General features: G+C 34.0%; 1 protein-coding gene across 1 annotated transcript; it reads right to left on the bottom strand.

Annotated features, from left to right (window-relative positions):
• Window positions 1-1,178: 1,178 nt before the first annotated feature.
• Window positions 1,179-6,167, bottom strand: LOC128167751 (uncharacterized). Its single transcript, XM_052833642.1, has 3 exons — window positions 6,128-6,167; window positions 3,088-3,339; window positions 1,179-2,383 (listed from the first exon to the last, which is right to left on the bottom strand). The coding sequence occupies exons 2-3, from the start codon at window positions 3,311-3,313 to the stop codon at window positions 2,175-2,177; spliced, it is 435 nt and encodes a 144-aa protein (XP_052689602.1). The 5' UTR covers window positions 3,314-3,339; window positions 6,128-6,167; the 3' UTR covers window positions 1,179-2,174.
• Between the last annotated feature and the right edge of the window lie 7,542 nt (window positions 6,168-13,709).

Genomic DNA, 13,709 nt, shown 5'->3' on the forward strand with positions numbered 1-13,709 from the left:
ACATACGGTACATAACATATATAGCTGTAGCTCTATGTATAAATTTTGGGTTAGAAAATATAAAGCTACAGTGCATACAATACTTACATGTACAAAAAAACTTTACGGCCATTTGCCGCATATAAAAATAACGCTATTTTTGAAAAAATAATAATTCTTCATTTAGTTTACTACTGTTAATAATTGTATTTTACTTGCCCCAAACTTTCTCCTATTAAACAACCTTCTTCCGTACTCGGAAGGCGGATCAAGAACTGTATTTTTTATGTATGTAAACAAACCATTGTTCATGTATGGAGCTGGTGATCGGCGGTTCAGAGACAGGTAAAATAAAGAAATCTGCAGTAAATGGTTTGTGGATATTTTAGTATATATACATGTATTTACACCGAAAGTGATAGGGCAACAGAAGAGAAACTAATCGGACCTTGTCTAATGAAGACGCACATGTACAAACCCCCTTGCACTCTCCACTTCCGTCTCGTTCTTTCACACCATCGTTCAATTCTTTTATTGACTGTCGATTGCCGATCGAAAGGTGTAGAAATCGAGGAATTCATATCTATCACTTCGACTGGCAAGTTAGTAGGTAATACATGTGCATATTACACATTTACGGTATTTACATGAATTGAACGCTTAGCACATGCAACTTCTAAATATTATATTTTTTATAACGCCGTACTCTGGACCGTAGCTTGAGTTGAGGCTATGCATGCGCGGATCTAGAGGGGGGGTCGGGGGGGTCCCGACCCCCCCTGGAAAATGAAAATTTATTAAATTTACATAGTAAAATTATCGCGAAAATATGCCTCGGACCCCCCTGGCAAACACAATTATCCTTCGGACCCCCCCTGGAAAAATTTTCTGGATCCGCGCATGCTATGGTTTAACGCCCGTTTACAGAGAGAGAGAGAGAGAGAGAGAGAGAGAGAGAGAGAGAGAGTTTTGCACAGAATTTAAACATAGGGGATAGTCGATTTTGAATGAATAATATTGGGGGGAAATGAACTGTTCTGAGAAATCCTTCAGCTCTGGCATTGCATAAGCATGTACTGATAACTCCGCCTAACTCAACCTCACAACGGCGGCGTGTATAATTTATGCATGACGTAGCTGACAGAAATGATCGTGACGCTATAGAAAAAGTCAAACCAAATCGGTTTTGATAATATTTAAAGCACGGGACTCACGCTCAGACGTCAGATTTTAAAATAATTACAGTTTATGACTTATATGAAAGGATTGGTTGTTCCTTCTACGCAACCTATTGCTCGACAGTAATAAAAAATTGAAGTACTTAAATCCCTTCCTGTAAACGTGGACAATGAGAGCTAGAGAGAGAGAGAGAGAGAGAGAGAGAGAGAGAGAGAGAGAGAGAGAGAGAGCTTTCTTTTTAAGGTGTGCATACAATTAAATTTTTAAAGGGACTTGGACACGATTTGACTTAAAATTTTCAAATTTTATTTTTCCATTTTCAATGTTTATACTGATAGATATAGAAGTTTTTAATGCTATGTCAAAATTTGAAAGTCAAACATCAAGTTATAAGCAAGATACAGAGTTCATAATTCTTTGTTTTGTAAACAAAGCTCGGATATTGTCATTTTTACATATATGCGTTGTATTGATGTAGGTTTCAATCAAGTGTATCTTGTTTTGGTTGATACTAGTATTTATGAAGATATTGTTTTAGTTTAAATTGTCTTTTACATGTCATTTTGTCTAAGAAATGGTAAATCTCTACATTGCATATTTTGTAAACGACTATAAGACTCGAGCTTTGTTTACAAAAAAACCGATTCTTACCTCTGTATGTTGCTTGAAACTTGACTCTAACATTCAATATTTTGGTCAATGATTTAAAATGCACCAGTAAACCATTTTATACATGAAAAATAAATACAAAATTTTTGGTCTCAAATCGTGTCCATGTCTCTTTAAGGAAATAGAGAAAAAATTACTAAAACATGTAAAAGCGGTATTTCATCTATCAGAAGTAATACAACTCTAGTAAAACCATGCAACTGAAAACATTCAGTCTATGAATATCTAACATTTTAGCAAACAATTTATTTTCTTAAAAAATATGAAGATCAGTTACTTCATCGATGCAGTAAAAATGAATATGAAATGGTAAGCATTCCATTTTTTTTTTTAAATGATCGTCCCAATCAACTGCTTTTCTTTCCTTGGAAATGGCGGCAGATGCTTTGTAGGTCGGGGTTGTCGTTCATGATACTGATGGTGTTCTCCTTAATGCGCTGAGGGGCCTCAGTATCGTCAAAGGGGTGGATGTTTAAAGCACTTCTCCGGACTCTGAAGACAAGACCCACATCAGTTCTAGCTGCTGCTTTTGGAAAAGGTTTTGTTTTGAACAAATCTGCGGGAAAAAAATGATCACACCCATCGTCGGATCATCCATCGTCGGATACCCACGGGTGATCGCGTCTTTTATTTATCACCCGGTGATAAGTAAAAGACGCGATCACCCGTGGGTATCCGACGATGGATCACACCGTACACTCTTGATAACTTACGCGCGGATCTAAATAGGGGAGTGGGTGTTAGCCCCTCTTCTAAAATTTAGTTTTACACAATAGGCATTGGACCACCCCTCCCCAAACAAACAACACACTACGTGACAAATTCTGATCATTTTAATTGTCAATTGTAGGTCAATCACTGGATATTTTAGTCTTGACTGATGATAATTTGGTAAAAATTTAACCTTTTGCAGAAACACTTGATTGATCGAGGAGTTAAATACACTCGCACACGTAAATTAATGAAGAAAAACGCAGTGCCTTAACATCGTCGCAAACCACAGCCATTATGTACGCTCCTCGCCCATCTGGAGAGAGACATGCGGACTCCGGATCGTGGCTTGAGACGATAAGTCTTTATGAATAAAGTTTCTTATTGATGAGGGAAAGAGAGCAGGGTCAGTCTCCTTCCATCTTCGTTAGCCAAGTGTCCGATTCGTTAGAATACTTGGCTAGCGAAGATGGGATCTCTCTATCACTCGAACACATGAGGACGTTGGGCACGAATATTTACCAAGAAGGGTAACTCTAATTGATTTACCATTGTACTGGGCCCCGATTCCGCGGAAGGCAGGGCGGTATCTCTGTTCGTAGAGTTTGGCGACAGAAATTTTCGCGTTCTCTGTGTCCTTATCAGGTGGCTCTTTGGGTCGTTCTCTCTGGGGTGACCGCCTGTTTACCAGCGCCAGAACCCCGAAATGTGGACTAGAACGGCTGGCAGATGTGACGTCACTGTGGCGTTTTCTTGTAGACGACGAAGATCCCATCAAGTTGATAGCACGTATACCTGATACTGAAAAGGTTATGTGGTGCCGGTGTTAGTGAATTTGCAGGACTTGTTTTGAAATAAACGGTATTAGTTATATGAGAAACATTACATTTAAATGTATACTCGGGTGCCAAAAGTATGTCAATTTTTTCTTTTCACTATATACTAATATTTAATTGAAAACCAACATTTTTTCAAAGAATCGTTAAAAAGTAACCAATGAATTGATTTTTAAAAGACTTGAAGTGATAAATTCAGAATTTCTCTAGCTATTTTTGCAATGTTTAAATATTTGTTCAAACTCTAGTCATTGAGATTTGACATATACAATCCAAAGGAAGATTTTTTTGGTTTGCATATTGCAAAAGTCAATAGATATACAGTGTATAGTAGAGCTCTTAAAATTATATTTATGTTGTGCACGTGTTTAAAATATCAAATTTTACATATGAGTTGACAAAAAAAATTCAATGTAAGTCAAAAATGCAAATTGAATCTATTTTAATTAGTATAAATTTCTTCAAAATCGGACAAATAACAACAGAAAAACGTTTTTAAATAAATATTATTTTAAATATTATTTTCAATGAAATATATAAGGAAAAAGAAAAAAAATTGACGTCCCTTTGGCACGCGAGTGTATTGAATAAACGCTTATTATGGACGAAAATAATTACATGAAAAAATAACACAATGACCACTATATAAAAATGCATGTACACGTACTTAAATTTTGATGACATGGCAAACAACCTCTTAAATTGAACAAATGATGGCAGATACTGAATTCAAGCGCAACTTATATTTTATAGAGGTTTCGAATCGTTATTCAGAATATGATTTTCATATCTTGTGTATGACGTATAAAAGTTTTGCAATATTCATTTCGCCAATTTAATTGGAATAAAAGGAACCAACTATAAATGTTGCTTTCTTTTTATAAAAATTTTTACGAAATGATAATGCAATGATACTTTTCTGTTAAGAAGTTAACATTATATAAATAGCGCCTGTTTGGGAGGGTAACAGTTGAAATTGACACCCCGAGAAAACCATTGTCAACCGACGCGAAGCGGAGGTTGACAATGATTTTCGAGGGGTGTCAATTTCAACAGTTGCCCTCCCAAACAGGCACTATTTATTTTATTATGCTGAATGTCTTAATTTCAAAGAAAAAATTATTGCTTTTATACAGAAATAAAGTGAATTCTACGGCGAACCGTACGCGCATAATTTACGCACATGTAACAATTCGTTGTGTTACCCGTTAAGTGTGTTGCTAACGCTGAGGGTAATAGAACGGATTACCAACTGCGTCAAAACCAATCAGATTTCAGTATTTAACATGAAAGTATAATAAAAAAAATATGGCTTACTTTTTTTTTTACATCTTACGGAAACATAACTCTACAGAAACAGCCAGACTGACACCTACACGCCCGGTTTATCGATTGTTCGAAACCTACAGCGACTGAAACTGACAGGAAACAGCCAGACTGAAATATACGTTTATCGATTGGTCAAAACCTACAGCGACCTAAGAAAAATCACAGGCTACACGAAATACATGTAATCGTGATGATGTCAGACTCAAATCCCATAGGAGACGATTAGGTTGTTTCTTTTAGCTATCATACTGATATATTTACATCTACCGAGTATGATTCTTTCTATTTCTTACGGAAACTTATACATGTAGTTAATTCGCAGCTCTATCGAAACAGCCACACAAAAATCTACAAGTCCCGTTTATCGATTGGTCGAAATCTCCAGCGGCTGAAACTCACGACTGAAATGTACACGCCCTGTTTATCTATCGAAACCTACAACGACCAAAGAAAATCACAGACTGTACGAAATAATCATGATGATGCCAGACTCAAAGTCTCATAGGAAAATATTTGCTTGTTTCTTTTAGCTAACGTACTGATGTACATTAACAATAATTTAGTGAATTTTTCTTAGTTTTCATAAACAATTTATTAATTAGTTAAAAGGAGGATGTAAATATAAACTATAAAATGCTTTCTTTGATGGTTCATGCGGGTTATGAAGGTAGCAATCATTGCAGAAAAAAACTTCACAACAGCGCTCATGTAGTTCATTCCTTGGTATATTAATAAGTACATTAACAATATCTTGGTCAATACGTATATATGCATATATGATATAAACTATAATGTAACAGAGACAAATACTGCCCCCGCTGAGATTTGAACCAGGGTCCCAGCACAAACGGTACCAATGGCCTAGCCATTTTGAATTTTGAATAATAAAGCTCTCCAGTTATAACATCCAATTTGGCAAACATATTCAAATTAAAATAATAATAATTGAAAGAAGTTGAAATTAGCAATTTTCTGAAAGTGAATTCATTTTTTTTGTTATCAATTCATTTTTTTAACACTGTGAAAAGAAGTTTGCGTTTTTAACTGTAATTTTACATAAATAAGAAGAGAATCAGAGCAGTCTCTCTAAAATCGTGTAGTCAGTGTGTTCTCGGCCCTTTAAAGTTGCATGATAACGATTTGATTTGATATGATGTAAAATTGATTATAGGTATTCTGATTACTATTCATTATGAATTTGAATGATATGTCAAGAAAAGTTTGATTTCACTAAAATTATAAGTTACGGAGAAAAGATCATGGTGTCATAATGTATAATTCCCTTTTTTGGTCTAAACCTACAGGTAAGCCTGATTGCTAAAAACATTTTATGTTTTGCAAGGAGTATTAATAAAGTAAAGTTTGCTAACATAATATTCAAGTTAACGCATATATTAGAAAAAATACAATATATAATATCTTACCATTTTTGATCCCTAACAATACATGTGACGTCACAATGATGTGTCGAGGTAAGAAAGATAACTCTGACCGTCTTCATTGGCGCTGTGCTGAAATAGAGCTAGAGTAATCAATACTTTTTAATTTTGCACATATTTAAAATATATCTACAGTGTGTATACTAATAAATATTTAGGATTTTCTTTATTTTCTTCGTTTATCAAATCAAATCGTTCTTTAGGGGGGTCGATATCAAATATAATTTATACGTTGCAAAAAATCAAGTCTATCAACAAAATCATCACGTTTAACTTGATAAAGTTTTGAAAAGCTCTACGCCAGTACCGTTGTTATTATAATACTAAACGTTTTTAAATATATTGATTTAATGCTTAAATAAAGCACTAAGAATAAGCAATGACAACACAAACAATTACACAATGGGGAAAGTCCCTACTTCAGGACACCCAAGATGAAAGATGCCACATACTTGTAATAAATGGTTAATGGCTACAAAAACAACATTTAACTATCAACTCAATATCAAAATAATATGCTTAAATTAAAAGCTCGTTTAACAACGGCCTAAAAAGAAAAAGACGGGCATCCACTGTCGGGGACGGTTTGTGTTCTTAAGATTAACTGAACAAATTAATTAAATACTAGTAGATACTTCTTACGGGAATATAAAATCGGGGGGTTAAAAGAAAAAACAGACTGTGTAAAAAAACCTTTTTTAGTGTAAAAGTAAAATGTTGATTGTGAGCGAAATAGATATATTAAAGCAAATACATACATGTATAACAAAATAGTAAGCTCATTGTTCTCGAACAATCTCATTAATTCTTATGTTTTACGCATTTTTGTCTCGGTTAAATCAATACAATCTATTCCCTTCATTCTCCCTTATTAAAGAAATTTGATGTCAAAATATATAGGTGTTTAAAATTTTCTATTTGACCTTGACCTTTGACCTCTATGCTTATTTTGATCGGTCAAAGTGGTCCGGAGCCTCTACAAAGTATGAATCAAAAGATGTGTGTTTTTTTATTTAAAATTTTTAGGGGGAAATCACTGCCGAAAGGAAACATGGATTTATTTTGCATGAAAACAATTCAGATTTAAAATTTTCATAAGTGAACTGATAAGATTGTTAATGTTTTAGACTCTATCTCTAATGGTTTTATAAAAGCGTTTCATTCAATATTGCAAAGCGACAATAATCTTTAACAACTTCAAGGTGGGAACGGAAGGGCTAAATTTTGAAATGTCTTAAGAAGTACCACTATATCCGTAATAAAGTTTATCTGTACCATCCAAAATAAAGAGATACAAAAACTCAATAATACGTGGATTGTTTTAATGACCTTGACCTCGCAAAGGACCATTTGATGTCATTATAACTTTAATTTCCAATTATGTAAAGAAAAAGAAAATGTTTCAATAAAAGCTGTCTCAGCAAGAAGAAGAAGATACACAAAAAATACAAAAGGTCACCTTAGAGGTTGGAAAATCTAGTACAAGTAACACGCGATGGCTTGAAATTCGATCGCTCGAAGTTCTTGATCTAGATCTTGAAGTAAAATACCGGTCCCGCTTCTTTTCTTTGTATATATAACTCTATGTAACTTAAAACGGATATGAAAGATGATAGTTCACTGAACATAGATATGAATTGAATAGTGTCAAGGTCATTTTAATAAAAGTGTATAGGTGCTCTACTGGAAATTCATCTTAGTACAGTCATTTAGCTAAATCGTGCAAATAGAGCGGAATAACTTCGACCCATGAATTCTCTTTGTACTTTGTTCTTCTGTCCAATCAGTAACCATGCACTATCATCTAATCTTCCCATTTGTGGTCACTTAAGTTAAAATGTTGCCGATGGGTTCTTTTATTTTTCTTGATTTGATGTTGGAACGATGGTTTATCTGAATCTTTAAGACCTGACACTTACAGATACTAATTGTTGCTGGCTTTTCAGTCCGTTATACACTGTATATATTTATATTTACAACAATAAAAACACCCAAGGCAACCTCGGTTTTCTATTGGCGGATGTAGAGGGAGGATATATGGACTGCAACCCACCTTTTTTAAAAATTGCAAAAAGTGGGGAATAAGATAAAAAAACGAAGTAGAAGGATAAGAGACGGGAGGGGTGGGGGGCGATGAACACAAGGGTATTCTGTTAATCATACACTTCGACCATACACCCTGATTAATGTCACTGGCCAGCGCGAATACGTCACATTGTCGAAGAGCTAGCGGTTCCCCGATTTCCGTGACTGTGAGTGAAATGATTTGAAAATTTATCAAAGGGGTTCACCCATCGTCTCAAGCCACAGTCCGGAGTCTGTTTAGCTCTTTCAAAGATAGGAGAGGACCGTCCATAATGGCCGTCTTTTGCGACGATAGAGTTCTCACCTACAGCTACAGCATCATTTCAACTTAAAAAAACGATTTATGTAATTATGTGTTTATGTATGTGTTTATGTATGCGTTTATGTTAAATGTAAGTAATTCTTTGCATTCATGTAATGCCAGTGTTTGAAAATTCGTTTTTTTAAAACATTTTTTGCTGAGACTGCTTTTTCCATTCGAGTTACATTACATGTTGTGAAAAGCAGTTATAATTAGATGGGTTTCTTAGAGATCAAATACATTCACCTTTAATTAGACCTGGAAAAGGACTGATCAGCCATTGTATTCGGTAGTGTCAGGGAATACCATTGATGTATCGCACCTTTGATAAAGAGTATGAAAAACACCATCTCAAAATCTTTATAATGTGCGTTTGTAAACAAATTTATTGACATGTTCAATTCACATACTCCAGTATTTTATAATCAGTGTATAATGTACTTCAAGCGAAGAAAGACCCATCAATAAAAAAGCAAATTCTTTTGTTTGTTTGCAATTATTGCATATTAATCTTAACAAATATAAATAATTAGGTATAGTCATGTCCTCCTGTTGCTCATTCAAAGAAGCAACATCTGATCTAAAGATAATAAAGCTCTCAAGGTCTCTTTAATTTCAAACTATTCAAAGACCTAAACTCTACTCAACCTCCTCTCAAAACATTTCTACATCTCTTTGATCATATGACAAAACCTATTGCATTATATGCATGGTGGTGAAATTTGGGGAACCCTTAAATCATGCATACAGGAAAGAGACAATCATTTATATGATATCTTTAAAACTTGAGAAATGGAAAACCTAAATTTGAAATTTTGTAAATATCTCTTGGGAGCTGGGATGTATTTTTCATTAATTCAAAACATCTTATTATACTGGCATAGATTAGAATTATGTGACGAATCTTCCCTGTTTCACAATGCGAATAAAGAAAATATTAATCTTAGTCTATCCAGTGTTAACTGTTGGTACAAAAGTGTAGCTATTTTAGCAAGAAAATAAATATTTCACTATCTGAATGTAAAAAGTACAAAACCACATGTTTTAAACATAAAGTTAAGAAATATTTAGGAAAACATTTCTTAAACTACTGGACAGTAAAAGGTAAAGAGGGACAAAATTCTGGAAAACTTGATACTTTTATTTGTATAAAGAAAATTTTACAATGGAAACATTGTTTATTCAATCTCATGAAAAAAAGAAAACACTTTGTAGATTCAGAATAAGTGCACACGGCTTATGAGTTACAAGCTTATCTTTTAAAAAGATTGGTGAGCTAGCGCTGTATCCATCATAAAACTAGGAGACAGATTTCTAAAACATTGGTTTAAATTTCTGAATCGATTAATTAACAACGGGAAGCCGGGTACAGTGATGTACAGGAATTATGCTGGAGTGAGGTCTTAATTTAGAATTTTGAATCTAGAGTGGGCTTCACATCGGCAATGCATGGCATAGCTCGTGGACTGTGCCTTAATCATTATGTATCTACTGTAATTTTAATGTCGACGTGAAAATTCAAGAACTATTGGTACTGTTTTTTCGCAATCGTATCTTCTCGGGCCTTTCCGGCAAGCTCAGAAAACATATCCGAAGTTGTTTTCCGAGCTTAAAGGAGTTTAAGATAAAGCTAGCTATTTATTATAATATTGAAAATAACTTTGCATTATAAGTCCTTTAGCTACTGTTGCTTTTTTACATTTATAATAAGAAAATTCAATTGGTACAGTTTATCTACAGTAGTACAGTATTCCCAGAATCCCCTACTATGGAGTCGAGCATGCGTATTTCAGTGAAAAAGACTAACGTAGTTGCTAGCGCTCGAAAGCGCTAGCAAAAAGAGGTAGATATGAACTTGTAAAAAAAATAATACTGACAAAAGAATTCATTTAGAAAGAAACAAAAGGACATGTTTATTATGTAACAAAATTGTGTAGAAGATAAATGTCACTTTCCTACTGACTGTCCATATATATATATAGATGGAAGAAATTCCATTATGTCTCAATACTTAACAAAAAATTAATACTTTTATCAATTAATGTCCAATGAAGACAAAACAATACGTATATACAAAGTTCAGTGAATTTCTAATTGAAGCTTTCAAAAAAAGACAGAATACTTTGAGATCTAAGTGAACTAATGAAATACTGATACAGATCGTGATACCATCATTGTATTTGTAATTAGCTACTTCTCTGACTACATAGATATGTATATTAATATGTTATGACGTACTGATGTACATTTGCCCAGCTGTTACATGTTCATGCATGTGTATGGATTATCTTGTAGCTAGAGTCTCTTAGAAATTTCTCTCTAATAATTGCAATTGTGTATGCCGTCTGGGCCAAAAATTGGAAATAAAACTAATATGTTTTACGGTGCTACCGTTCTGGCGAGCGCAGCAAGAATTACACATACTGTACCTTGCATCATTGTCAACTTATAGTTTTATTTAGGTATCAACGAACGTCAAAGAATTTTTGAGAGAGTATTGCTCTACAATAAGTATGCCAAAGGTACTAATTTTAATGGTTATGATACAGCGCAGAGAGAGAGAGAGAGAGAGAGAGAGAGAGAGAGAGAGAGAGAGAGAGAGAGAGAGAGAGAGAGAGATAATTTTTTTTACCTGTTTATTTCTTCATTTTATTCCTTTTTATTTAGTTCAAAATGTCTTATTGTTTATTTCCTCCCTTCTCATATACTTACCTGCCTACTGTACATGTATGCACAATTAGTTTAAAAATTGATCGATATGACAGTAAAGTATGGCTCTTGCGAGTGTGTGTGTGTGTATATATATATATATATATATATATATATATATATATATATATATATATATATATATATATATATATATATATATATATATATATATATATATAAAATGTCTATATTAAAAAAAGATTAAAAACAAATCATATGTCAATGAGGCAGGTATTGCAGACTATACTGATATAGCTAGTACACTCATTACAGATGTTTGATCCACCTCTAAATTTATCGCGGGAAATGTAGCGCGAGTGCACTGTGACGTCATGCATGACTTTGTTCGTCTTTGTTTACGTTTCTCGACTCAATACGGAGGCATGGAAGCATGTAACAAATGTTTTGAGTCTCGCCAAAGCATATGCGGTACTCAAAACGTGTCTTCAAACTTTAAGTCACCGTAAATTACGATTTAAACGTCGGCCATTTTTGGCATAGCACCACGGGTGAAAACATTAGAGAGCATTATGGGACGTAGACAAAAAATTTTGTTTGATGAACTGTAGGTTTAGCTCGTTCTTTTTCCCGCGCACACTGGTTCTTAGAGCTCGCTTCGCTAGCCGGAGCTGCGCGCCGGCGAGCTGCGCTCGCTATTACTATTAAACTTTAAAACAAACTCAGCTTCTTCCATACCGAGACCCCACCTTTGAAAAGATCCGCACTTGGCTGTTGGATCTTGGATCTGATAAAAAGTCTGCCCCTTCCCATTTTGAAAAAACCCCCAAAAATACTATGCCCCAGCTTGCTTCATGACCTTGGATCAGGTCACAGTAGTTACATACATACATAATAACATAAAATTACCCACCCGATGAGAAAGCAATTCCAAGTTTAAAAAATCATTCGCTACTGTATATAATGAGGCCAATTCAGAAAAATCACAAGTTTGAATTTATTCCGGTTCAAATTCCGATTTGAACCAAAGGAATTTTAGTCCCAATTTGGTAAATTTGGCTTTGTACACTGTTACATATATTTGAACCCATTGACGCCTTTTCCAGATACACAAGCTAGAAAGCAAGCACTAAGAAACAGAAATTTGATTTATATATCTATTATACAGCAGAAATTTATCTTGGTTGAACGTAATATAGGCTGTTAACCAAATTCCGACGGATTTAAAGTTGGAATAATGGTTTCTATTGCAACAGATTATTCTTTTCATATTGAAATGTATTCTAGTAAACCGTGTCAATATATCAGTATCTATAACGACTTCTAACCTTCTTGTATTACATGTATAACACAAAAAATAACGAGGATAATCGTCCCATAAATTGATATACCTGGGGTATCACGTAGCAAGTAAACAAATTTGTAAACACGCATCTGATCTTATCACTTATATATTTTGGCAGGAGTGCACCAAGACCTTCAAATAACACCAAACGATCACACCACCTCTAAACGCGCCAATTAAAGGAGCAAATTAAACGTGTATGTGTTAGACCACACAAAACGTTGAACGTAATTTTCAAACATTGATTCGAAGTAACAAGTAAGTGACAAACTGGAATAGAAATGGAAACTGTTTACATTATCGGCTCCTGGTCTATCTATATCTAATTTTAAGATAAATATGCCGCTCCGCCAAAAGCGTTTCGTCATTGTGATTTGGAATAAAAGTGAAATGTCATGTTGACATTGTAGATAAATACATTACAAATAAAAGTAATTTAAAGTATTGTAACTTTCCATTATATTTATATAATGCAATATAATTTTGGGTCGTGTATCGACCAGAAGGAATCGATGTTTGAAGAAATAGAGCATTTGTGTAGTCATCCATAAAAAGCTACATTTATGTGACCAGGGCAAACGGAACACTCTGGTAGTGGTATTGTCCAGACCGTTTACTAGCGTTTTTCCTGTGGGAAATAAAGAAGAATATCTTTTTCTTGTTCCCAGCTAGTTAAAATACAAGTCCATTGTACAACTGTAAATAACAGGTCTTGGAATAAATGATACACGAGTTTTAAAAAAAATTGTATTAAGAACGATAGCATATTTACATAAACTGTCAACACCGATTACATTATTCTGTATTTTCAAGTTAAAAACAGTGTAAGTGTGTCCATAGCGACATATGACTCCCTTTGTATATTGACCAACGCGTATTTCAAACCAATGCCTGGAACTCGGTCAAATCAGAAAATAAAATTGATTTTAAAAAAATTTCACTTAATCATGATTTAGGGTGGTGGAAACTTGATAAACACACAAAATGCCATTTATAAAGAATATATCAGACGTGTGGAATTTTTCTTCTCATTTGGTCTGAAAAATCCTTTAATATAAGTAAATTTTCTGCATTAAGAAAGTTTCGAATATGAATAGTATTCACTCAAAGGCCAAATATTTAGAATTTTAGGGCTACGCGTGAAAATTACAATTTTTTTTTTGCAT

The sequence above is a fragment of the Crassostrea angulata genome, chromosome 10 (genome assembly GCF_025612915.1).
Source record: "Crassostrea angulata isolate pt1a10 chromosome 10, ASM2561291v2, whole genome shotgun sequence".
Lineage (NCBI taxonomy): Eukaryota > Metazoa > Mollusca > Bivalvia > Ostreida > Ostreidae > Magallana > Magallana angulata.